Genomic DNA, 26077 nt, shown 5'->3' with positions numbered 1-26077 from the left:
TGGAAACAGGTCACATACAGGTATCCCTTAGATGAATAATCAAAAAAACCTTTAATTTTTGTAAGCTTACATACATTTTAAAAAGAGACCAGTGCCACAAAGTTTGTGCATGAATCTGAACTGTTTCAAAGTTTGAGAGACTCAGTTCTGGCATTCCACTGCAGCTCAAATCCAATGTGTGTTTCTTCAGTTGACAAATGAAAGATTATCATCAGTTGACTGGTAAAAGATGATATCACACATGTAAACTGTGAGCAGAACATCTTTATCTCATCACAAGAGATCACTCTTCCACCCATCCCTAATACAGTTTGGTTGAATAAATATTTTTTTTGTTTTGAAGTACAAACTAGGTGAGTTTGTTTCTCTTCCAGAGTGCAAGTCAACATCATCACACACTTTGCAGTTAAAATGGCATCCCTCCTCTGATCTGCCTAGCAACCTGTTCATCTGTTGTCTCCTCCTTCTCTTTTTCACGCTCTTTGTTCCAGTCTTTAAGGCCTTCTGGTAGTGAAGTATCCTCATCCAAACTTCCTGTACCTTCAACAAATTCTTCGTAAGTAGACTTTTCTGCAAATGGTCTTGGGCCAAGCAAGTCTAGCATATCACTTTTATCAAGCACTTCCTTCTCCAGTAGTCGTAGGGCAACCTGGAATAGCAATAAGTTATGTCACACATATAAAATACCCAAGTTGGCTCTCTTCCTTGGAAGAGTTTAAGGCAGTCTGGGACCAAATTCAGCACTGATTAATTTTGATAGAAAAAACAGGTTGCTCAGAGTTCACTTAATACATAATTTTTCTCCCCTGTGAGCATTTAGGTAGTAAAGATACCTTCTTTTTTTTAAATCCTACTTTTAAGATTTAGCAAAGTGCCCTCCCTGTGGGCCACTGTTGCTGTTACTGTTGCTTCAGAACAGCAGCCTTTCACTGCTGCCAAAAGGCTCCTGATGCAAGACACAAAGTTATAGATGAAAACAAGCATTCCCTTCCTATCAAACTAGATGGTTCAACAGGGCTGCTGTTATGTTACAAGCTAAAGAGCACCATAAAATACCAAAGCATACAATACTGCACAAATGTAGTTTGCAACCTTCTCGGGTCACTGAGCACACTGTTCAGCATGAACCGTATTCAGTCATCTTTTGGGGGATGTGGACCTACTATAACACCATTTACTGAATCCATACAAACTTGTCTTCTTGTCAGTAAGCCTATCAGATGCCTATCCTGGAAAGTTATCCTTTTGCTGTATCAAGGTTTCTGGTGTGGAGGAAGAGAATATGCACAAGGGTAATCTCTGCTGCAGCAAGGCAGATCACAAGCAGCCAGGTGGCAGGGAAGGATGATGGTAGAAAGATACTTTTTAACATTCAAAAGGAATTCAGGAGAAAGGAAGGTATATGTACTTCCCTTCTTAGAGAGCTTCTTTTTGCCTTATGAATTGGAATCCTGGTATTTTTGTATTTGGGTTAAGTTTCATACTTGTATGTCTACTAAAGCCTACTTTAGTAGGCAGACTCTTCCCTCCAACTTTCCAAAAGAATATTGACCATATAAGGGGAACCTCAGAGGTGTTCCAACACAAAAGGAGAATTCTATTTACTTATTTAAGTCTTGTGACACACCCTCAAGATTACATCAAGTAGTTTTTGAGCAAACTGCCTCATATACTTACATAGTCACTATTTTTAATCTATTTGGTTCAATTCAGATTCTGGCTTAGCAGTTTGAACTTGGTGGCTAAAAATACTGTAATGCTCACCTTCTCCACTTCTGCTTTCTTCTCAGTCAGGAGACTTAGCGTCCTGTCATAAGCAATGTTAATTAGCGACCGTACTTCTTCATCTATCAATCTGGCAGTTGCCTCACTATAAGGTTTCTCTAATACCATGTCTCCTTGACGAGGGAGATCAAAGGAAATCTGCCCTACTTTTTCATTCATACCAAACTGAACAATCTGAAGAAAAAAATAAAAAGAGAAAAAAAACAAAGGAGAGATAGTAAGATTTTAGGATAAGTTGATGTAAAATACAGTGAACAAAACTGAAAGGAGGAAGTCATTTCACTATGACCCAGTCTTTTCCTCCAAAACCAACCCTTCCCTGAAAACTCAAGTCTACCTAAGCTAAAGTACCTTAGTTGACTTCCACTTATTTCTTTCTAATGATTAAATTGAAGGATACAAATATCACCATTTAAAGGTGGTTACTTGTAATGTACATTACGCTTCGCTGTTTAAATAGTAAGATATTACAGAAAAACACTTCAGCCTTCATTAAGCAGTAATACTCTTTTCCTTTACCAGGAATAAGTGTTTTTCCAATTCAAAATGCATCCAAAGTCTAGCATATTCCACTCACCCATATAGATACGTTAAGTAGAGGGTCTTGAAGATTTTTATCCTATCATATGCAAAAATCATATGCTATACTTCATCCCAAGACACTCCCCTACAAAGGTGAAAATGATTCTTATCTTGCTTGACTTATTACTGAATATTGACTCCTCTGGTTGCCAAATATGGATGGTTTAAGTTGCATTTTACTCCAGCAGAGGCAGAAATAAGTTCAAACTGCTATTTATGTATTCACTCTACGGCTACTATCAATTTGTTGGTTACTAAAGCAGCACTTCTCTGTTTGGTCTTGCAAGATCAATATAGGTATGACAAATAATATTCAGAATTCAGAGATCTCAGCATTAGAACCAAACATCTTACCCTGCCTCCTTAAGAAAAGTTCAATAATTTTATTTAAGCCCCCAGTTCTCTTTAGAGACAATATGTCTGGTTAACCTGACTAGAAGTCTGTACTTAAACATTTTTTAATTTAAAATTAAGCAAGAGTCACTGAAGATCCCATAAAATTAACATTAACAAGATTTCATTGCACATTTACTTCCAGAACTGGGGCAACAAGAAGAACACCAGAGACCAGGAGGTAGGTGTGGTTTGGGGGTGGGGGTGTAAGTGTTGTGCAGGGGAAAAGAATTGTACTCTAAAATGTCTCTCGTTCACCCTGTGAGTGTCTTATAAAATGACATCTTTTGTGTTGATGCAGGAAATGGAATAACACACCCATGTGTAGCACATAGCTACACTTTGGTGAGTCATTACATTGATAGTATTTCACATTACTCATCTACACTAGTTAATATGATAAACACAAACTCATGTCAATTTCAGCAGCCTTAATTGACAGCAAATAGTGCTTAAATACAAGGTTTTCTGGATTTAGTTACACATGTGAATCCAAACTGGGTCTTCAAGCCGGGCAACTGTAGAAGTAGGTAGGATCAGATGATCAAATCTGTGCACTAAATTCCATTTTAAAAGTATACAATTTCCACACGAATTTGAATCCAACTGCAGCATATATGTTCCTGTGGGCAGATGTAGCATAGTAATCAAAGCCTAATGCATAGCCTCCTGTTGTAAGACTATTAATAAAACACTTGAGTCATCAGCATCTCTATACAACAACAGCCTAAAGTTTATTCATATAGCATTTTTTGAAACCAGGCTTTTGAGGGACATACCTGATCAAATTGCATCATTTCAAATTATTAGTGTTAGGTAGTAGATAAAGAAAACTGTAAGGAAAAAAAAGTCTCACTTAAGCACATACCTGAGCATACGCACTCTGGGTCACCTTCTTCAAGTCATCTTGGGCACCAGTTGTAATTCTTCCAAAGAAGATTTGCTCAGATACACGTCCTCCCAGAGTCATGCACATTCTGTCAAGTAGCTGCTCTTTGGTATAAAGATACTGTTCTTTGGGTAAATACTGAGCATAACCCAGTCCTTTACCACGTGGGATAATAGATACCTACAAGCAAAAGTAACAGAATGCTAGAACTAAATAGAGTTGAAGTATTCTTCGGTTTGACTCAATTTTTAATACTGCAACCTACACCATATTCACCCTTGAAGTTTAATTCAGACATTATTTCCATTTACAGTTTTGCCCTCATTGTGATTTATCCTTAAAAGCCCTAGCTAGCTCTAAACTGGGATAACAACTACTAGAATATCTGGAAAAGAAAGGTAAGACCACTGTCATATCTTTTCCAAAGACTGTATGGTATTTTTAAAATCTTTTAATGAAAGTCCACAGTTCTTTCAGAGTTATGTATTGGGCTTTAAGTATTCTGGAACAGACACAGCATTCCTCCATCTCTAGTATTCTGACTAGTTGGAGGAGTTTCCATGTTTACTAATGCCCTTCCTTCCAGCGCTAAATTGTACAAGATTAATTTTAAGCTTGAAAGTCAGACAAGATTAAGAACACAGCCAAGCAAAACTATGAATGTTAAAGCAAGTTTGGGACATTGGGGTCCATCTTTATTTATATTCAACTTCTCAAGCTGTACATGCAAAAAGCAAATTAAAATTAGCCACTAGATGGTAATTTTTATAGTTATATTCCTGAAGAAGCATCTACTTGCATAACCTGGTAAGATTAACTTAAACCATTGATCTGTACTAAAAGCCTCAAAGAGGCAGCAGCTATCAAGGCAGGCAGACTCATGGGAAGATCAGGTCCCTTTCACTTTCCAAGGACATTTATACTAGGAACCGTGTAACTGTTTTCTGACTTAGCTGTTAAGAATGCTACAAGTAGTGAACCAAAAAAAGTACTCTAAAATTTACACACACTTACACTACCTTTTGCAAGATTACATATTTTAATACTTAACAATACTCTCAACTTTAGGGGGAAGAAAAAAAGAAAAAGATGCTGTCCATGCTACTGGTAAATTACTAGTTCAAATTAGTTTCCTTTACCTTTAAGAGTGGGTCAGCATGTTCCAAAAACCATCCTGCAACTGCATGCCCTGCCTCATGATATGCTACTGTCTTTTTCTCCTCTGGTTGCAGTACTTGTGTTTTCTTTTCCAAACCTTTATGAAATAAATTTGATTAGTAGTTTCAGACACACCTTTCTCCACTGAAATCACTTACTTCATTTAGGAAGATGGTGAGCAATACTTAGACGCCATGTATACAATCTATCGAAAAAGTTTAAAAACTCCAAAATTTGCAAGTTCTAGAAATTTATACTGTCCAGCTTTTACTGTAACCTTGTCCTTGATTAGATTTTCTAGTTTCGAAGTATAAGTTCTTAAGAATATTCAAACGTTTAAACAAAACATTTGCACTTTAAAAATCAAATAATTTTCTACACTACTTCAGACTAACAGCAGTTAAAAACATTGCTAAATTGAAACACCTATTCCTCTCGCCATTTTGAAGAAATTAAAAAAGCATTCTGATGAAATCTCTCTCCGCACCCCTTTCCCTATTATAGAAGTCAGCAATATAGACAGGATACTTCTTTTGCTTCTTTTCTAAACCTCAGGTGTGTTTAGGAGTCAAAAAAATATACAATCTTGAAGAACAGGAGAGATTCAAAGTGTGGCTTTCTATATATGTATATAGAAGAGGAAGTTGCCTGTCATATTACAGTTTTTGAGAAACGATTGACACGATTCACCTACCTCCAATAACTCTTTCAATTGCTTGCTCAAAATGCTTTTGGTTTATAGCATCTGAGAGATGCCTTGCAGCAATTAAAGCAGCTTCATTACAAACATTAGCAATATCGGCACCTAAGGGCACAGAAGGCATGAATTACTGATCATTTTCAACAATTTTCTCTCAGTCTAGCATAAAGATAACCTTATCTAGAATTAGTTTTCTAGAGATTCTTATAGAACTTGAAAATTAAAGGTAATGCACTCTGAAATAATTCATTACACATAGCATAATTCTTTGAGATATTTAAATACATGTACTATAGTTATAGGTTTTAGGATTTTTCTCTTAGGTAGACAGCTACCAAATAGAGCTTATTACTAGTGAAGTACTTGTTTGATATATCCTACCTTCCGTAAGTTGTCTGTCTGCAACAGACTATACATATATACGTAGCAGAATAAGTTTCCTACATATGGATCCAGTATAGCTCAGACTTTGATGTATCTCTAAAGGATATCCTTTCACACTACTGGTTTCAAGCCATCCACCTCTTGTTAACATTATTTGCAGTAATGCTATTGAGATAACTTAGTTTAAGCATCATCACTGTAGTTTCCAGCAATGTTGACAACCAGACCTCAGAAAACCAGTTTTATACAGACCATGAAAACAGTGAAGAATTCAACTACTGGTCAGCACAGACTTTAAATGGATTAAATTACAAGCCAGTAATGAAAGTTCTCACACTCATTCCTAATTCAACACAAAGTTACAGTACATTTTCCAGGGAGAAGTTTTTACATGCACACAAACTCCACAAAACACAAGTTTCTAGTAGCGTTCAAAGAATCCAACCAACATATTAAAAGGAAGAATGCACACATGAGTGATAGCAATGAGAAATCTCTGGATTGCTTTTGCTGAAACTGCCGTTTGGAATGTCACCCTGATTGAGGCAGACAAAACTTAACACCCTCAGAAATCTCCTACTTGCTCAAGCAGACAAAGAGAATTTCATTGCTGTACCAGTAAATACAATAAAATAGAGTGCCATCCAGAAGGTCAGGTACAAGAAAACCAGAAATAGTAGGGAACTAAAATATCTACAGCTTATACTGTAAATGGAGAAGAACAGTGGCATTAGGAATTGCTTACCAGAAAAACCAGGTGTTAGTGATGCGAGTTTTCTTGCTAGGTTATCTTTATTTAAGACAGTGTCCAATTTCAAAGGTCTAAGGTGAACTTTGAAAATAGATGCCCTTCCTTTTATATCTGGGGGTCCTTTAAGATGAAAAAAAGTATGCTTTTACTTTTCACATAAATATATATATTCTAATTGAATGTGTGCAAGGAACAAAGTTACATATGTAAATAGCTACAAACACAGAACTATACAGTGATGCAGATAAAACTTACCAATGTAAATCTGCCTGTCAAAGCGTCCTGGTCTCATTAGGGCAGGGTCTAAAATATCTGGCCTGTTAGTACCTGCCAAAATTACTACATTTGTGGTTGTATTAAATCCTGTTGAAGAAATGTAATAAAGAGAAAATCTGTGTAAATATAATTTCCATTTAAAAAAAAGAAGAAATAAAAAGACTGTCCGCTTTACAGGGCCACATAAGAACTGACAGCTTAAACAAATGATCTTAAAGCTGAAAATACTTCCATTTATTAGACCATTGTCCAGCTTTTCATAACAAGCAAAAAAATGGCCTTGGGCTCTGCTTTGTGAAGTACTATATAAAATCCTGCTTTATCTTCAAAACGCAATAATAGATTAACTGCTCAGGAAATTGCAGAACCAGCATGGCTAGCTGTATTTTTTACAGACAGACTGGTCTCATCCAAAGAATTTTTTTTTGGCCTATTCAACTATGACAAAGAGTTATCAGATGCAGAATGATGGTTCTTTTTTCCAAACGAATTTTAGCAAAACATCAGGCTGCAGCAAAATGAGTCACCATTCTTCATTTTAGGAAGCAAGGAAACACACTCAATTTATATTTAAGCTAGAACCCAAATGTTGGTTAACAGGTCTGAACAAGCATAGTAGTTCTTTCCCTTATCCTTGTTATTATAATGTAATATTAGATGTTAAATACTTACCATCCATTTCTACTAGAAGCTGATTGAGCGTGTTCTCTTGTTCACTTTGTCCTCCAAAGTTGCCCCTTCCTCTCTTCCTTCCTACTGCATCTATTTCATCGATGAAGAGAATGCATGGGGCATTTTTACGAGCAAGAGCAAATAAGTCTCTAACCTTAATAGGAGAACAGAGTATGTATCAGATTGGTTTGCAATTGTTCAGAGTTGGGGGGTAGGTAGGAGGGGATGCGGTACATCAGTAACAGTATCACCATAATTGAGAACATCAGTAACAGTATCACCATAATTGAGGATGGTTGTTAAGTATTTCACAGCCTCCAGACAGCTCTCAAGGCAATGAGAAGTTACACTGTAGCTGCTGCTCAGCAAGGATTTGTCAACCAGTGATTCTTTCTCAATCCATAAATTAAGAACGTCAAAAAAACTTAAAAGTAACCACTTTTCCTGAATAACTGAAATAGGTCTTCACCTTCAGCTCTAAAAGCCTCCAAACTTCAGAGATTTTTAAAGCAAGATTTCTCTTTTAAGCTCTTCTTTAATGCACAGTATTATAAGCAGAACTGGAATGTGAATGGCATGCTACCACACAGTCTTCATACCAAGGAAATAAAATCTTTTAAGTTTTTCTTCAGTTAGGGTGATGTAGCTCCTACAATGAACTTAAGTCTTACTTACAAGCACTTACCGTTGTACTCTAACAATATGCTCTTACAAATATTGGCTCTTAGCCATCCTGTCTCTACATTACACGGGCTAGGAAAACTGAATTCACCCCCAAATATTTATTTGGAAGTTAAATTAACTTCTAGAAGTCTGGAAAAAATGGCCAATGAGCAGATAGCTGAATTTTTTTTTTTTTTTACTTTCAGATTTTAAATATTACCTATCAAATACTACTGTAGTAGTTAACATCACAATGTGATTGGCTTTAAGATGCAACATTACAATGTTACTCTGCTTGCAAATATGTCCAAAGGACCTCATTAAAACCAGTCAACGAGTTAACAGATCTACAATTCAGGAATCGAACTGGAGCAAACAGGAAATAAAAAGTTACAGAAGAATCTTGACCTGAGAATTATGTGCAACTCAGAGCTTTACTACTTTGTACATTAGAGATGCAATTAGAGAAGGCTTCTCTGATGACAACGTACAGCAGATATGAAGAGATGTGAATGTTGGACAGTACACTCTACAAGTCAGAGTGACTCTCTGTAGTAAACAGAATTTGAAAAAAGTACAATGAATAAAGCATGAAGGAACATGATAAACAAGGAAAAAGTGTCATATGCTCAAAAGTGAACTATCTTTTGACTGGAAAGAGACAGAGATCCAGAAACGCGCAGCTATTTTTCAGAAGGAATGAACTAAAAGTTACCATACTGCATATACACTTAAAAAAACACCAAAGGAACCAAGGCTGTTGTTGTAGTTTAACCCCAGCTAGCAAGTAAGCACCAAGCAGCTGCTCACTCACTTCCCTCCCACTCAGTGGGATGGAGGAGAAAATCAGAAGGAAAAAGGTAAAACTCGTGGGTTGAGATAAGAACAGTTTAATAGAACTGTTAGAATAGAATTAATAACAACAATAATACAATGACAATGCTAATAAAAGAATTGCAATATACAGAAGTGATGCACAATGCAATTGCTCACCACTCGCTGACCGATGCCCAGTTAGTTCCCGAGTAGCAATCTGCACCCCCTCCCTGCCCCAGCCAACTCCCCCCAGTTTGTGTCCCCTCCCAACTTCTTGTGTCCCTCCAGCCTTCTCGCTGGCTGGGCATGAGAAGCTAAAGAATCCTTGACTTAGTCTAAGCACTACTTAGCAACAACTGAAAACATCAGTGTGTTATGGACATTCTTGTCATACTGAACCCAAAACATAGCACTGTACCAGCTACTAGGAAGACAATTAACTCAATCACAGCCAAAATCAGGACAGCTGTGTAAGCAGTTTTAATTCTAGCATATCCCAATTTACAAATAATCAATTTAGCATCATTCACAACTGTCTTAACTGTGTTGAAACCTCAATTCTCAGCCAAAGCAGTCACTGTTATGGCAACAGATTTCACTGGGTAGTAAAAGCTGGTAAATCATCTGCACAGACCAGTAAGGAAAGGTTAAGTCACTTTGCTTTGGGGCATTTCAGGTATGTATTGACAACTAATGACAATGTAGTTTGAATACCATTATTATTTCAGGATATCTGATACTTTCCCAGAGAATATGGATCAGTTTCTTTTCTTATTGTTTCTCAGTGAAGTCCCTTCTACACTGCATGCTCCCTTTTTCAAGTCCCACTCATCTTACATACATGATCACTATCTCCATACCCTCTGGCTTTAAACAGTCACCATTCATGTTTTTTACCCTGTTACCCATTTCTGCATCTATTTCCCCACTCTCTGTCTATATCCTCTCCCCTCCATAGCAGCTCCTTTTGCCAATTTCTTTCCAGATTTCCAGCCTCTCTCTGCATCCTCATTGAAGCCTCCACTCCCAACTAGCTTCTCCATTTAACTTTCTGAACAGCTCCTGTTACTCTCAGATCTAAGCTCTGTGCCTACCTGCATGTGTCCCCCATGCCCCTTTCCTTTTCTCTTTTCAGAAGACCCAAAATTACCTGGCTTCACTTATCTTTTCCCACCTATATTACTGTAAGTCCAGCAAAAGACCATTGAGAGAGACCCAGGCTTCCAAGAGGCATACGCATGCACAGCTGTGACAAACTAAGGACCAAATCTTGGAAAGTTTATCTGCTAACCTCTAACACATCTAGACATGTGAAAACTGCAGTTTTTCAGGGCTTTACAGAACTTAGTCAAAATGAGTTTTCCTGAGAATTTTCACAGGACATAAAACTGCATATCTGGCAAGAGCTATTCCCTGTCAAATTTCAAATTCAAAATCAAGACCCTAAAGCATTTCCATTTCATGCTAGCAGAATTAGTTTTTAAACACAAGTAAAAACCACGGTACACCTCCTTAAGTCTGTTTGCAGAATTTGCGGCAAACAAATCTTAGTTTTCCAAAAGTGTGTCACCTTGCAGTATACTTTTTAAAGCTTAAGACAAGATGGTTGGAGTTTGGTGAAGGTATGAACTATTGGAAAATGGAGTATAAATTTTGGATGTTATGAGGAACCTTAATTTTTTGTGTTACCTGCCTTATTTGTAAAATATTACCAGTAACTTTTTTATAGAATATTTTTCAGCAGATTTAAGTGTCCTTCCTTCCTAGACAGAAGAAGATAGATTTAAAACTGAATGTTTGAAAAGTAGTTGTAATAAAAAAAAATAATTAAAGAAAAACAGATGTACCGGAACATAGCTAACTCCCTCCACTTCGTATGTTTTGAATGAGCTATTTTAAGAGAGTTAAGGCAAAAGAGCACAAAAAATGCTAGACAGATATATTTACTTATTTAAATCACCTCATCTCCAGAAATCAATCATTAGCTCCATAACCCTCGGACTCCTATTTCAACCAGAAGCTCATCTGTGTGTCCCAGACAACTACTTATATCTAAGAGTTTGACACCACAAAGAGAATAAAGTTTTTCAAAGAAATAGGAACGATTTAGAGCAGGAGGAGACGTTTCCATAGCAGCAGTCAAATGGGCTACCTATTTCTGACCCAGCTAGTAAATTTACTTCAGAGCAGAGCTTGGAGAGTTTGGTTCTATTTTCTTAAGGTCCTGCAAAGAGGTAAACCCTTAAGGTCTCGATGACCTGCAACCAGATACTGAACTCATCAGTTCCTTTTATGAAAGGTACATGTATGGTTCTCGTGTTCAGACAGGCATCTGGTGTCTCTTGTAAGTAATCTGCATAGATGAAAGAACTTCAGCTACAATCAAACTGTTTGCCTCCCAAACTTGACAACATCCTTTCAACAACTAATACTGAAATGAGAACAAAGCCAAAGACTTACTCGAGCTGGACCCACACCAACAAACATCTCTAAGAACTCTGAGCCATTGACTGTGATAAATGGTACATTAGCTTCTCCAGCTGTAGCTTTAGCTAGAAGTGTTTTCCCAGTACCTGGAGGACCTGTCAGAATTGCCCCCTGCAAGAGAAACAGGTATATTTTTCTCATGAAGAAAACATAATATAAGCCTATGAAATATCTTATTTAAAAGATCTACGTTATGATGTTCAGTCCACTGACTCTTCTTCCACCACAGTCAAAACTGTGCAAGGAAACAAGCCAAAAATCATCTCTCATTTAAACCAGCAAAAGGGAAAAAAAAAAAAGAATTAGTTACAACATTGCCATGCTGTCTTATATTTACAGGAACAGTGTTTTCTTTGACTAACATAAAAAAAAAAGTATGTCATCAGATGGGCTCTCAACAACATAGCCAAATGACAATTTTGTAACAGCTATATACAACAATGATGGTACACATGCATGCGATGTATCATTTCTGACCCATGGAAACAGATGAAGTATTCCATGAGGCAAATCTTCTGGCACCACAGTTGTACTGTTGGCACTTAATGCCTATTTATTTTTTTTTTCTGACCGTGAGAAGCTGGAAAGCATTGCATATGTACACATTCCTAGTCCAATTTGGAATACTGAGGACTACCAAAACAATAAAGTCTTTATTTGCTAAGTCATAATTTCCTTACCTTTGGAATTTTTGCTCCCAGATCCTCATATTGTTTGGGATTTTTCAGAAAGTTAACAAACTCCATTATCTCTAATTTGGCCTCCTCACAGCCTGCTACATCTTTGAATTTAACATCTATTTCATCCTTAAGGACTTTGGCTGTGGTTTCACCCACACTGAAGAGTCCACCCATTCCACGCCCTGCTCGACCTAAGCCTGCAGGACCTCTTCTTAATGTGTACAGTAAAGAACCAATAATCAGGATTGTAGGCAGCAAACTCAGGAGAAAAGACCTGTGGAGAAAAACCAAACAAAGCAGAAAACCACATATATTTCAAAAATCCATTACTGCATATAACGTATAAAATGTTGGTTCCATCATAAGCAACCCTGAACAAATTCTGGACAAACACTCTGTTAAAGATTCTGAATTACAGAAGTCAAACAGGCCAAAAAGCCTGTTGTAACTATAACTGAAGAGTTGGAATTAATTTTTCATTGCCCATCCTCCTTCCCTCATGACCTTGGGAAAATGTAAATTAATAATCTTAACAGGATAACACATTTCTACACTTGATGTTTAACAAGTGACAGTTTGGGGATTTGTTTTGTTAATTTTTTTTCTTTGTTTTTAAACCAAACACCTCATCAAATGACATTGATGAGTTTTACACAGGAAAACTGCATTACCTAGTAAACAGAAGTAGCTCATTTTGCGTGCCCTTCAAAGGTAAATTCACAGGACTAGTTTATGCAAATGCTTATGTTGTCAAAATAAGTTGTATTAGGTTGCATATAATCAGCATATGCTATAACTTCAGGCAGAATTTTCTCTCCAAAATATAATCTTGCTCTTATTCCTTTAGGTCTTTCTTCATTTTCTTCTTCTTTCGATGTCTCTATTTCCCTTCCCAATGGTTATAGATTTTTGGTTTGTTGGGTGGTTTTGGTTTGTTGTTTGGTTTTTTTTTAATTACTCATTGCCCATTATCCTTCACTGTCTGTCCTCCAGCTTTCTAGCATAGCTTTGTACAGGCCAAAAATCCTAATACTAACACCATCCTCACTGTCACAGTATCCGAGCACTGCACAGATTTTTCTATGGTAAGACCTTCAAGAACAGCTCACAAGAGGTTCTGTCAACACTCAGCAAAAACAGAATGCTGAAAAGAAGCACTACCATAGATGAGCACAGGATTGCCAGGCTTTACTGATATCCCATGTTTCTGAGATGAAGAAGAAAAGAAGGATTTTCCCTATTCTACGGTATTCAGCTGATTCTGATCTGGCAGGAAACAGCAGTACTGATCCTATAGCTGCTGCTCTCTCCTGTTTCCTGTGGCATTTCTGGGCCAGAGCAAGAAGTTACAGGCAACATATTCTATGAAAAACAGACACTGAGGACAAAAAGGCCAGAGAGACTGTGGTCAGAAAGAGGGGTTCAGCAAGTAAGAGATTTGTGCGAGGTCAAGGATGACATAGGAACTGACATACTTTTCCCAGTTTGTTAAGTGAAGCCGCAGGCTGACATGCAGCCTCTTTGCACAAGCACCATGTTGCCCTGCCCACTCATTTGTTTTCCAGATTTGTTTAAATAAGGGCTCAGCAGGTTTATTTATGGACTATCCTTAAGAGCATGCCCCATTAGACAGAAACAGAGAAATGAAGAGAGAGAATTTGTAGAAGAAGAGAGAAGAGAAAACCTCTGTCTGAAATCACAGGATGGTCCAGAGTTAAGGCTACTGTTTTTCCTGTTGCCAGCAAGACAAACAGGCAGCAGCAGCTTGGTAAAACACACTGCAGAAATAAACAAAACTTCCCCCTCCATCCCCAAAAACTGAAACACACACCACAGTATCAAGAATGAAAACACAAGATAGGCAGAAAATGAGCCTTTTTCATTACTAATACAAGCTACTACACAAAAAGTTGAATTTCCTGATGGTACAAAACCTATTTCACAGACACCAGCAGGAATAATTTTCAAACTGCTGACTTGGATCAAAAAGAAATCAGTTCTTGGGATAAAAGATTACATCTGTCGTCTAAACCATTCAGAAAACCACATCTAGTTTCTTCTAAAGCCCAGGTCAATAAGACTCAGCTACAAAAGACTAATACAAAGAATACAAATCTAGTACTGGAGCCATTATTCCCCACTGGGGAAGCAACAATGCCATAAATCCAACGTCAGTACTATTTTTCTTAACCAATTTAGAGATAAAAAGCATGACGCATCTTCCTGCTCCTACTAACAGGCAGGATAGCGTGACTTACTTAATCACCAGTTTCTTGCAAGGCCACAGAATTTGACTTCTGCTGAATTTACATGCAGAAATTGGTGCCCGTTATATCTCAGTCAATATGGTGTAGTTCTTTGCTGTGTTTTGTCTGTCCAAAAATCTGCATGAGTGCCATCTCTGGAGCTTTACAGCTGTGCCTGGCTGACTCCTGCTCTAGTCCAAGTCACTTGGAGGAAGGGCTTAAATGAAGGAAGGACTAATTGTAAACAGAAACATTTATGTAATAAGAAGCTATATTTAAGGTAAGAGGATATGGATTTTTACACAGACAAAGTACTGAACAGCTCCTCTTACAGTTAACATTCAAAAATAAAACCAAGATAATTGTTATTCTGATAATACTGCCACCTAGCGAAGCACGAGATGCATGTCTCGCACTCTACTTTTCTACTGTAAAGACAACCATTTTTATCAAGAGACTTTTTTTAAAGCAACTTCTTACCCATCACTCTCTGTCGAGTAGACTACAGGCAATCTGTTCTCCACTTCTATTCCCAGATCTTGCTGCACAGTTTCAAGATTCCGTTCAAAAGTGTCCACACTACCAATATTAAACCAGACGTACTGCTATAAAAAAAAAGCAGAGATCACCACAAAGTGCCCTATCTTATTTCAGCTTCATTACAAGCCAACTTCTTCTAACACATACATAAGCAATTCTCAGAACAGATTCAGACCAAAATAGAGTTTTAAGTTGCCTTATAAAGTGTGCAACGGATGTAAGATGCACCTAATAAATCTAGGCCTACCAACCTGAATATACTGTATCTGTCATTGCTTCTATAGGAATCATACACCCAATAGTTTTGGGGCACTTTAAACAGACTGAAAACCTGGCATTTTTCTCCAGGAACAAATGGAAGGAGAGTAGGCAAACAGATCTTTAGAAGGGAGCTATGCAGTCAGAATAATACAGAGCACTGAACCGGCAAACACAGCAGCCATACAATTTACTGTTTCACCTGAAGCTCTCAGCTTTCCTAATTAAGAAAGGCAATTCTCTGCTTTTGGAGTCCACACTATCTTTAAAGTTAGCTGTCTTCACAAAGGACAGCATGAACTTATATCATACACCAGGAAAAAAATTCCAGACATTACTTTCAAACAGTGTTGAGATTTGGTTTTTCAAGAAAATCTCCCTTTTTGCACCATGACCTGCCTGAATTGCCCCTACTTACCCTAATACTGAAAAAGAAAAAAATGAGAGTACTCCTAAGTATAAACTGATTGAGAAACTAAGACAGCTGGTGGTATGTGGGCTAAAGAGTAGGTGTATAAATAAGTCACACTGAAACCCACTGATGAAGTAATTGCTGCAGATTTCACTTTATCCCAGAGGGACTGGCAGACCTTGTTTCAGAAAGTCAGTTAAAAAACTCTACCACCCAGGAAGAGGTAACCTGACAAAGCTTCTCTTTTGTTTTTCAAATAACTGGCTAAAAGCAGTCTGGAATGAAAAATATCCAAAAGTGTGTATGGTTAAGTCTGGGGTTTTCTTGAGCAGATGGAAAACAGCAGCTAGAAATACAGAACCTTCAGCAATTTCTCACTCTTCCTGTTCATGTATCTGTATTAAGAGCATGGTGCTGGGAAGGAACTACTTGCCATAGCTTTAAGATATTTGTGGCAAAACAATCTATACAGTAAAGTGAAAACCACACAATGTAGGATAATATAACAGTAAGGCAGAAAACATGTTTTAGATTAAGAGATTATTAATGCTCCAGACCAAGTTTTCTGCATCAAACTTTACCTAAAAAGATTGCTTTGCTGTTTCTAATGTCTCGTATATATCTATTAAAAACGTTTACCCATTCATGAGGAGACTTCCCTGAAACAAAGATCACTCTAACGAAGCGCTTGTTCACCACTTCAAGTCTGTCCACCTGTAGGAGGAAAGAACAAAACCTGTGATGGATTAGAGTGTACAGTCGCTGCACTTCCATCACAGCTAAGAGCTATATATACCAAATATGAACCTGTCCTGTTTTCCAGTAAGGAGAATAAAATTCATGTTGTAGATCAGGATGGCTCCACAATCTACAGTTTGCCATTAGGAATGGCATGAAGAATTGTGTATGTAATCAGCAAGCAAGGAATACTGGCACATTAAAACTTAGATTGAACGGATGACCTCATACCCTTTTTCAAGGAAAAAACCCAATGCACACCTCAGCTCAAATCACAGGTACAATGAAATAGTTAAACAATACTTAACTATTTCAACAGTCAAACACCAAAAGCAATAGACCCCACCCCAAACTCTTGTAGCAGCTTCCAAAACAAACCAAACTGAACAGAATGGGGGGAAAACTTAACTTTGCACTTACAATTGTCTTCCCCAATATAAAAGACTTCCTGTCCTACCATGTTAAACACAATAACATCAATTAGATAAAGAAGAATTTAGTTGAGGTAACTGGTACCGTATAAACTAAAATCAAGAATTGAGCTGCAAGTTTGCAGATATGTACTATTAAGCATTTTTTTTAGAGGTCTCAAATGGTTAGTTTCTTGAATTTGACAGAGTCTCTTCAGAAGGCAACCAAAGTTTCTTTCCATTTTTTTTTCCCTCCTTCCATAAAATAACTGGTCTCAGCATCTTTAAAGGATTTAAAACTAGCAATGGTTCTGCAAGTTGGGCCTGAACTGTACACAGGCTAGTAAGGTTGTTTCCCTGAACTCACTACATGTGGCCATTTCTGGCAGAAATGAAGCAAAACATGAGCTAAGAAGCCGCTCTAGATCTAGCCTGACTTAATGCAAAACTACCTGAACATCTTTGTTTTGAAAAGCATGTAACCCCAGTAGCGCTGATGTCTTCTCCCCATCAACTGGCCACCAGCATGGCAACCAACAGCGTTTGATAGCTACATATTTAGCTTATCTGAATATCCAGACTATATCTTACAAAGGCCCAGGAGACCTGGTTTTGTGCAACAACCCACTTTCATAACGCTTTTCTGCAACAAGGGTTCCGGCTTTGTTCACTGTAACAGCTAAACTAATCTTTTTACTGAGCTAGTGTCTTAATGCTTCACGACAAATATAATCAGTAAGGCTTTTTTCACAAGACATACACAGAATTGTCAAGTAAGAACAGGAGTGTAAGACAGTCTAGGCAGAAGGGGAGAAGCATACAGAGAGCACCTCTGCATAGATCAGCAAGACAAAGAAAGGTAGGAAACAACCTATTTAGCACTTTACCAAAGTAAAGGAGGGGTAGGAAGCATGCTGTTAACACAAAATCCCAGGTCTGAAACCTAGAGGAGGAAGCAAGCCAATGTTTTCCTAATCTGCAGGCAAAGCTACAAACAGGGAGTTAACAGAGCCAAGAACTAGTGGCTCCTGAAGTGAAAGAGGCCTGTGTAACACACTCGATCTCCTGAACTTCAGGGCATCACCAACCTATTACATCAAGTGTGGAAAGCTGCCAAGTTCTACAGAGAGATAGGACACCGATGATAAAATTGATTGCTCCGGTAGTGGCTCCAGGTAACAAGGAAAGAAGAAATAAGAGAGGAGAAAACAAATAAAGGAGGCTATTTTACAACATAGTTATGCCAATTTACTGTCCTTGAAGGGATTCTTCCATTCCCCACCCCCACCTTTCTGTTCACACTGCTGCTCCTCAGATTCCCTGAGGAACTGATTTAAGGCATGAAACAAACAGAAAACTTTTTTTTTCTTCAGGGGGTGGGCTCATGGAAGTGCTCAAGGTTAGGAATAAGTTTCTTCTGAAGGCAGCTGGCACATCTGCTTAAGCCATTAGGTCAGCTTACCTGTACTGTAAAACCATACCCTGAGAGACTGCGGTTACGCTGCTCCTTCAAACCAGCATCTACACAAGCTATCCAACAAAGAAGTTCTGTCCTGAGCTGCTCATTCCCTCTCCTCTCTTGAAATGATACAAACCTTCACATAGCCATCCAGAACATCAGATCAAGGAACTGATTAAGATGAAAGCTAATCCCTCTCTCTCCCTCAAAAGTTACTCTTGAGCCAGTTCTCACTCCACAGATACACAAATACAAGCACAAGCAGGGAGGCAGAAATGAGCATCTTCAGCACACCGATTTTTGATTTTGATTCCCCTCACTACTCACCACTCCTTTAGAAAGGTAGTTATTCACAAAGTCTTTCCAGGTGATTTCTCTCCCAGGGACCCTGAAGAAGAAGTAATATACAACCATTGTCCAGAAAAAAGAACTTCCCACTACGTACATCCGAAACTCCCTGACATCCCATGGAATGTCACCCTAGGAAATGGAGAAAAAAAAGTTTTAGAGTCTGTAATAAGGTATATAACAAAGAGGTTCTAGTATCTATTTCTGGCTTCTATTCCCTGCACTCAAGGTTACCACAGAGAACGTCAAAGCTGTATTTTGTGGTATAAACATGCTTCGGTAACTTCAGATATAACTGAGGAATTACAGTATTAGTAGAAAATGTTTAAGTGTTTCACAAATAGTAATTGAGTAGTTTTGATCTATGAACTACTTTTTTTAAAAAAAAGTTTTGCTATCTGTTATATGACCTTTCTCCCTCCATTCTAAAACAATTTTCCCTGCCCTCCAGGACTAGATGCAAGACCAACAAAAATAAAGGAAAAAACTAACAGGAAAAACCCAGGAAGGAGGAAAAAAAAGATTACGCGCACCAAGTAAAAATCAGAAAAATATTCTTTATATTCTTGTACTGCCAGATGCTATCATCTTTGTGCTACAGCTAATGACAATAAATACAAATTTCAAAAAGAAACTTATGCAAGCACTCCATTAAGGTCAGAATGGCTAACAGTAAACTACATTTAACTAGCATTGCGTGGTCAGCAAGTTTTACAAACTGATATTCTGAAACAAAATACAAAGCCTTTAAAGGCCTGAGGCTCCACTATAAGAACACTGACTACTAGCAACCATATTCATATAGCTTAAAACTCCATTAACATTTCTGAACTAGAGTTAGATGCCTCTGAAGGTATATACAAAATGGTTATTTATGAAAGGCACTGAGCATGGAGCCACCTAGAGCCAGTTATTATGAAATTCTAGGCACAGGAGACTTAAAGAAGATTTAGGCAATCAGAATATGGCCCTAAAAAGCAAAAAAACATGCAAGGTTATTTCATGGGGACAAGACATTTAGTACCATAAAGAAAGATATTTTAAAGTCAAGACCTTCTGTAATCTGGTCCACCAGTTAGTTTCTTCTTTCTTGCCACCTTTTTTTCCACCACTGCTGCCTCCTCCACTACTAGTGCCACTAGGCTGCCGGGCACTAGCTTGCTTTGCTTCTAACAAAAATATAACATAAAAAAACCAAACCACATCTTTACATCTTATACCAATCTCACACAAGTTTTTATTAGTTTTAAAATTATAGAGGTGTTCTGAAAAATGAACTAGTTTGCAATGTTACAATAATTAGAAGATGTGAGAAACTGCCTTTTTAATAGAAAAACAGATACATAATCCATTAGCTGGTGGAGAGACATTATCTCATACAGTTATGATACAATTAACAGACCTCTCTTCTGATAACTGATGACACTTCTATAAAAAGAAGCCTCTTATGGAGACTGCATGAAATTTTCTACTGCACTAATCCAAGACATGCAAGACTATTCTAAGCATTTTGTTGGGGGTTGTGGGGTGGGGTTTCGTGGGTCTTTTTGATGGGTTTGGTGCTGGTGGGTTGAGGGGGTTTTTGTTTGTTTGTTTTTAAAAAAAACACAAAAACAAAAAACCCAAAAAACACCATAAGGCCTAAGTGACATCTCCATCTCCCATAATTCACTCCTCCAGTCACACTATGGTCCTCTTAAGGCTCAGGGTTTATCGGTATCACAGGTTGGCATCCCTTTTTAATAGTCTAGAGACAAGCACAGCACAGTAACAGCCAACTACAGGTGAGGTGTTCATCTTAATCATTCTTCTACTCATCTAACTCACAAGGTGCCTGCATGGTGTAGCATAATGTCATATGTCAACATGCTCAAGAGGGCAAGACAGAGCACAACACTAACACACACTCCTTCCAACCCTGGCTCTTTCAACAGCTTTGTAGTTTGGGCATCTAGGCATGACAGTAGATTTTACCATTCAAGGCCTAGTGGAAGGAAAACTGGTGCTCCTATTACTGCTCTTGTAAGAGACTCACAGGGTTGCTGCCTCTCCTTCCCCTTGGAAGACAAGTTATATAGATTGCTGATACAACAGAGTGGCTGTTATTGCTAATAATTTCCAGATTCACTCCCCTCCTTGTAAAGGTAGGGCTCTTTCTAGCACTGCCACTACTAACTCCTCTTTCAAGCAGCAGGCTACATGGTTGGTCCTGGCTAAAGAGCTGGTTCTGGATCCTCACCCAGAATGACAATTCCAGTTATTCCACACAACAAAGTGGGTATTTTAGCTTGCTCTAGGAAAAGGTGAGAACTATACACATAGAGAATTTATGAATGCATGACTAATGTCAACCAATAGGAAACAGTAAAATGAGAATTTAAGGACAGCGTTCCAACAGAAGCATAAGAGAAAATAAACGTTATTGAGGAAGATATACATGATATGAAAGCAAAATAACATTTAATAAAAATATATCAATTCACACTTTTAAACTAATCCGGTACAGAAACATCTACTCTGAAAATAAACAAAAAACCCCAAACCCAAACCCACAATGTTATGCTAAAATCTAGTCTAATGAATACCCATTACACAAAAAGAACTGAAATCAAGCAGCTTTTTGTACCTTTTGTTTCTCCAGCTGTACCTTTAGTTCCATTAGCTTTCTTCCCATTGGGAAAATATTTTTCAAATCCTGTTAAGAAAGAGTTAAAGAGCTCGTAATTGTTTTTTAGTTTACAATTCTGTCACTACACTTCAGCAGTCACAAGCTGAATGTATACAACAGCAAAGAAGTTAGCAACATATAGACAGCAAAAATGGTTTTGATCTTGTCTTTTTGTTGAAAAGTTCTACCCGATTCCCATAAATAAATCTACTACTGTTGACAAGAAAGTATCAAATGTATTTAATAACCTAAAGTAAAGCTATCCTTTAAACCAGAGATAGACAAGCTTAGTTGAACAGAAAATTGCATTGCATAGCGTTAAGTTGAGCAAACTGCAGTCATTCTTTAATAGCTCCTAGAAATCCCATGAATCAATGTTCCATCTCAAGATAAATGGCTGGTTAGTACAAGAGCTTACTTCCCCACAGACAATAAACCTAAACGGCACACAATGCGTGCCGTCCTCAGTAAGGAATGCAGTCTGCTTCACTTCACTGATCAATGTTATAATCACCTTTGGGAGGTTGAGAGAAAAGCCTTCTGCAAGCTGCAATTACACTTGCCAAGACAGTACTTCTGTCAGTAGTAACTCCAGTGGTAACTTCTTCACGGAGCTGAAAGATGAAAAACAAATATAAAGCAACAAGAAGGTGCCACAAAAATCTTCAAGCTCTCTAGTTGTCCCAAACTGCAACAAGTCAGATAATACTTTATAACAGGAACTTTACAACAGACTTTGTAGTAACTGCTGTGGACTAGAGCGTTAGACAACAGTGGAAAAGGAAAACTCAGTCAAATGGGTAATTTCTACAGCAAGGAAATTTTTATTCTATTTGTTAAGAGCAGAGTTTCATCTTACACGCAAATATAACATTCTTTATTAAAAGAGAAAAATCAAGCAGGAAACACTACAAGCTATGAACCTTAAATACCTACACACCAATCCTATTGGAAATATTTCATAATACCAGCTGAATGACACTTACGTACAGCACTAACTATGATTGTACAAGCAAGATCCACACAGTACTGCACTATGTTTTGTTAAAGAACTGCAACTTTTTCCAAATAGTTAAGAACCTGTAACTTCTGAATATGAAAGATCTGCTTGAATCCAAAAGAAAGGGATATGGCAGACAATACTTACATCCAGCTAAGAAACCAACACAGAGAAGAAACACCAGTTCAAAAAGCAGACCCAAACCCCTACGTAGGTAAAGATCCAGCTACCAAAAGACAACAAACCCAAGTCTATCACACCTTGTTCTAAGACTAATTGTTTACTGTTATTCACCATTTAAGTACAATGAAGGAAATATTTATATTTAAAATTACTAATTCTTAAGAAAACTTTTGGTATCATAACCAAATACTTAAAAACAGAGTAAACTGCAATTTCATTACAGAGAAATCAAACCCCCTTTCTTCAGGAAGGACGTATTTTAGATAAAATCCCAACTTATCCCCTTCCTAAGCTTTCCCAGAGCTTCTAAGGAGAAAAAAAAATGTATCCATATCATATTTCCCCCACAGGCTGACCTACTTTCTGCCTCCATTCCCTTCTGCCCCATAGAGGCACTCAGTCTCCTTCTGTTCTTTTTCATTAGAAGTTATTTACCTTAAAAGCCAGAGAAATAGTGACAAAAAACCAACCCCAAACCAAAAAAGAGAAAACAACAGGTCCTGGAAACACGACTCAAAGTATCACGCGTGACAGCAAACACCCATCTAGGACCAACGCCTCTAGGACTACATTTTTGAAGGGAAGCTCAATGCTAGCGTCTCCATAGCAATTTTGTTATAGTCAAGTTGCAATGGTTGTAGACAAAACCTATTTTTCATATTAAACAAACTCATAGGATACTAGATTGCATGCTAAAACTACCCTAGGAATGCTGACATATCTTTAATTGAATCCTAGCTCTCCTGAAGCCTTCTGCCTGGGAGCTTCTCCCTCCACCCCTTATTAAATGATGAAACAGATTAGACTTATTCTGAGCAGCCATCTACTTCCACCTGCTGGAACAAAGAGGAATACCAAAACATCTTTGTTGCTTGCTTTTGCTATAGACTGAGCTAAGAATTCTTAGGCTGCTCGATCAAGCCATTATTTTGTGCCACGGCATGTCTTTGAATAAAGTCTGATACTGAAAAATCCAAGAGGATATTTTACTGATCATGAAAAGCATGTGCAGTGCAAATAATCTGGAGAGCAGCTAACCTAGAGAACAGCTACTAGGTCCAATACACTATGACCTCCAACATGAGCAACTGCATCTGTGTCCCTACAAAAAGCTTTAGAACAAGTGGGATGCGTCTGTGTGGGCAATAAAATAAAAAGAGCTTGCCACAGACCAACCCATCTGTAGTTCAAATACAAACAGGTAGTGAATGTTAGAGCAAGAGATGAAACTCAAAGACATGTCCAGTAGTACTGGCTTCCCTTCTGTGTCACTGGTCTCCTATAACACCAAAAAATTTGGGAGTTACTTATTCTGCAAGCTCGGATTACTTTTTATTTGTAGAGAGACAGGAATATTCAGAAACCTTTACTCCAACTAAAACAAAGCAACTGCTCACATTTAAAAGAAAAGTTTAAGTAAGCCAAATCCAATTGCCTGGCTTAGCTAGACCAGCATGGGTTTATTACAGAATTAAGTTATAGTTTAATCAGGGGAAGTGAAGAGAAAGAAGGAACGAAGGGGAGAGAGGAGGGTAAGCAGATAGAGCTTTGGGGCAGACCTGAATAATGGAACTGGTTTGTTGCTGGATTGTCTCTACAGATCCTAAACTCCATGAATAAGCACATAGTTACCTGTCAAGTTAATATGCAGAGACCTGAGTGTTTTAAAGTTGTTTTGTAAGAAAAGGGGAACAACTGACTTCATGTCGCATTCAGTAAATCACCTGAGTCTAGGAGGTGTGCTTTTATGCTACCAACAGATCTAAGTGAGTCAATCTACTGAAACACACAGCTTCCTTTCACCAGAGCATTCCGCAAACGCAAAAGTTGTTAGAACCGTGCTACGATGGTAACAACTACTTGGGTTTGGGCTTTTTTTGTTGTTGTTGTTGTTGCTTGTTTTAGTTTGGTTTTTTGACTCTGTAAATCAGCAGCATGAAAACTGCTCATATTGATCCCGATACAGGACCTGTCCTTGGGGTGTCTGGCAATGGGAATGCTACAGCAAGCTTAGCTGATACAAGCACACTCTCTGCCTAAGCAGAGGGAAAGCAAACAAAGCATGTTTTGACTGGATGCTGGTTTGGGCTATCTAGCAGGAAACTGCCCAGCTTCTCTCAGTCAGAGGTGAAAGAACTGCCACAGCATATAAACCCAAAATCCCCTAATAATAATAATTTTTTTTCAGGCAAACCTTGTGACACCTTGCTAAAAATCAAAACTTTTTTTTTTTAACAGAAGTTCAAGATAAGCAAAGTACACAAAAGTCAGTTTTACAGTTAAAATAACACAGAAAAATGTTACTGCTCTGGATTGTAACAGAAACCCAAGATCTGTAACACCAAAGAAGTGCCTTCCAACATTAAATAAAATAGTTAATTTTAAATAAGCAGAACTACTGACCTTACAAAAACTTTGTAACCATAATCCATTTTTTAAAAACTGAGGCTACAGAAAGCAACAACAGAAAATCCACTTGCTTCACTATGTAAGTAAAAGACCAAGGATTCATTAATTCTAGAAAGTTACAAGTTTACAGCTTTATCCATAAACAAGTTCCAAATCAAAACAAAATAAAATGAAGCTAGAAGCCTTAATTATCTAAGTCACCGAAACATTACATAAGAGCACGTTGGGGGTGGGGTGGCGACAGAAAGCTGGTAAAGAAATCTAACTTAATGCAAGTTACTTTTTTTTTTTAAGAAAGATCAAAAAAAAAAAAGTAATGGCTTTCACAAAAACAAAGTTCCTTGTTTTGCTACCTACACATGGAGCCAGATGCTAGGATGAATATAAAATTGCCTTCATAGTTCCTCTGTTCCATTCCAAATGAGAACTCATTATGTTTTATTGACAGAAATGAGAATTAGCTTCCTGACAGATGAGCAGTGCTGCCAACACTGTTTTATTTATTGTCTTAAAGATGTTCAGCTTTGACCAAACAAAAACACCAATTCAACATTAAAAACAAACCCCATATTTATACTTAGATCAAAGTTACTAACGTCCTCGTGGGTATTCATCTCGCAATTATCACTATCCTAGCAATAACCTTCATACCTACCAAGGTGCAATTGTTCTCCACTATACGCTACAGAAAAACGAAGCGACTTGCCCAAGGGGCCATCGAAAGATGCAGGAGTTCAGCATCTCCCTTTTCCCAAGCAGTAGCACAGGAGTAGCACAGGCCTGTCGTTCCTGCGATACGTTAGGGTTGGCAACAAGGGTTATACGCCTCTTGTAACAGATGACACTCTAAACCACTTTACCGAGAAAGAACCGAGTCAGCCCCCGCGACTGATCAGTTAATGCTAGAGCAGCCGGTTCACCAGTCGCGCAGCCCGCAGCACGGGCGCTATGTGCGGACAGCCACGAACCCGCCCACCGCGGACCACCGCCCTGGGCAAAGCGAGGGGGGTGCTTCTGCCGCAGGTGGAACCCGCCGGGAACCCGGCGGCACCGCGCACCGGCTCTCAGGTGCCGCCTCGTCCTCCTCCGACAAGAGAGGCTCCCCTTCGGCCGCTCCGGAGGCCGAAGAAGCCCCGCGGTGCCCGGGGCTGCTCCCGCACGCAGCCCGGC

The 26077-nt window shown here is 38.2% G+C and overlaps 1 protein-coding gene across 1 annotated transcript; it reads right to left on the bottom strand.

Annotated features, from left to right (window-relative positions):
* AFG3L2 (AFG3-like AAA ATPase 2) lies at positions 1-25521 on the bottom strand. The gene is made up of 17 exons (XM_010583345.1): positions 25504-25521; positions 21830-21929; positions 21274-21342; positions 19701-19816; positions 18627-18779; positions 16332-16406; positions 14963-15087; positions 12237-12510; positions 11530-11667; positions 7591-7744; positions 6898-7005; positions 6637-6762; positions 5502-5612; positions 4789-4904; positions 3629-3829; positions 1765-1959; positions 1-649 (listed from the first exon to the last, which is right to left on the bottom strand). The coding sequence occupies exons 1-17, from the start codon at positions 25519-25521 to the stop codon at positions 407-409; spliced, it is 2322 nt and encodes a 773-aa protein (XP_010581647.1). The 3' UTR covers positions 1-406.
* Between the last annotated feature and the right edge of the window lie 556 nt (positions 25522-26077).

Source organism: Haliaeetus leucocephalus, unplaced genomic scaffold, assembly GCF_000737465.1.
Source record: "Haliaeetus leucocephalus isolate CR32 unplaced genomic scaffold, Haliaeetus_leucocephalus-4.0 Scaffold889, whole genome shotgun sequence".
Taxonomy (NCBI): domain Eukaryota; kingdom Metazoa; phylum Chordata; class Aves; order Accipitriformes; family Accipitridae; genus Haliaeetus; species Haliaeetus leucocephalus.
The sequence above is the reverse complement of the archived record's forward strand: the minus strand, read 5'-3'. Positions and strand labels throughout refer to the sequence as shown.

Coding starts and splice junctions, on each gene's coding strand:
- AFG3L2 (XM_010583345.1), bottom strand. Junction 19,817..21,273: donor TACAGCTGGAGAAACAAAAG/GTACAAAAAGCT, acceptor TATTTTTGTTAG/AAGCAAAGCAAGCTAGTGCC. Junction 7,006..7,590: donor GCTTCTAGTAGAAATGGATG/GTAAGTATTTAA, acceptor TTTCTTCAACAG/GATTTAATACAACCACAAAT.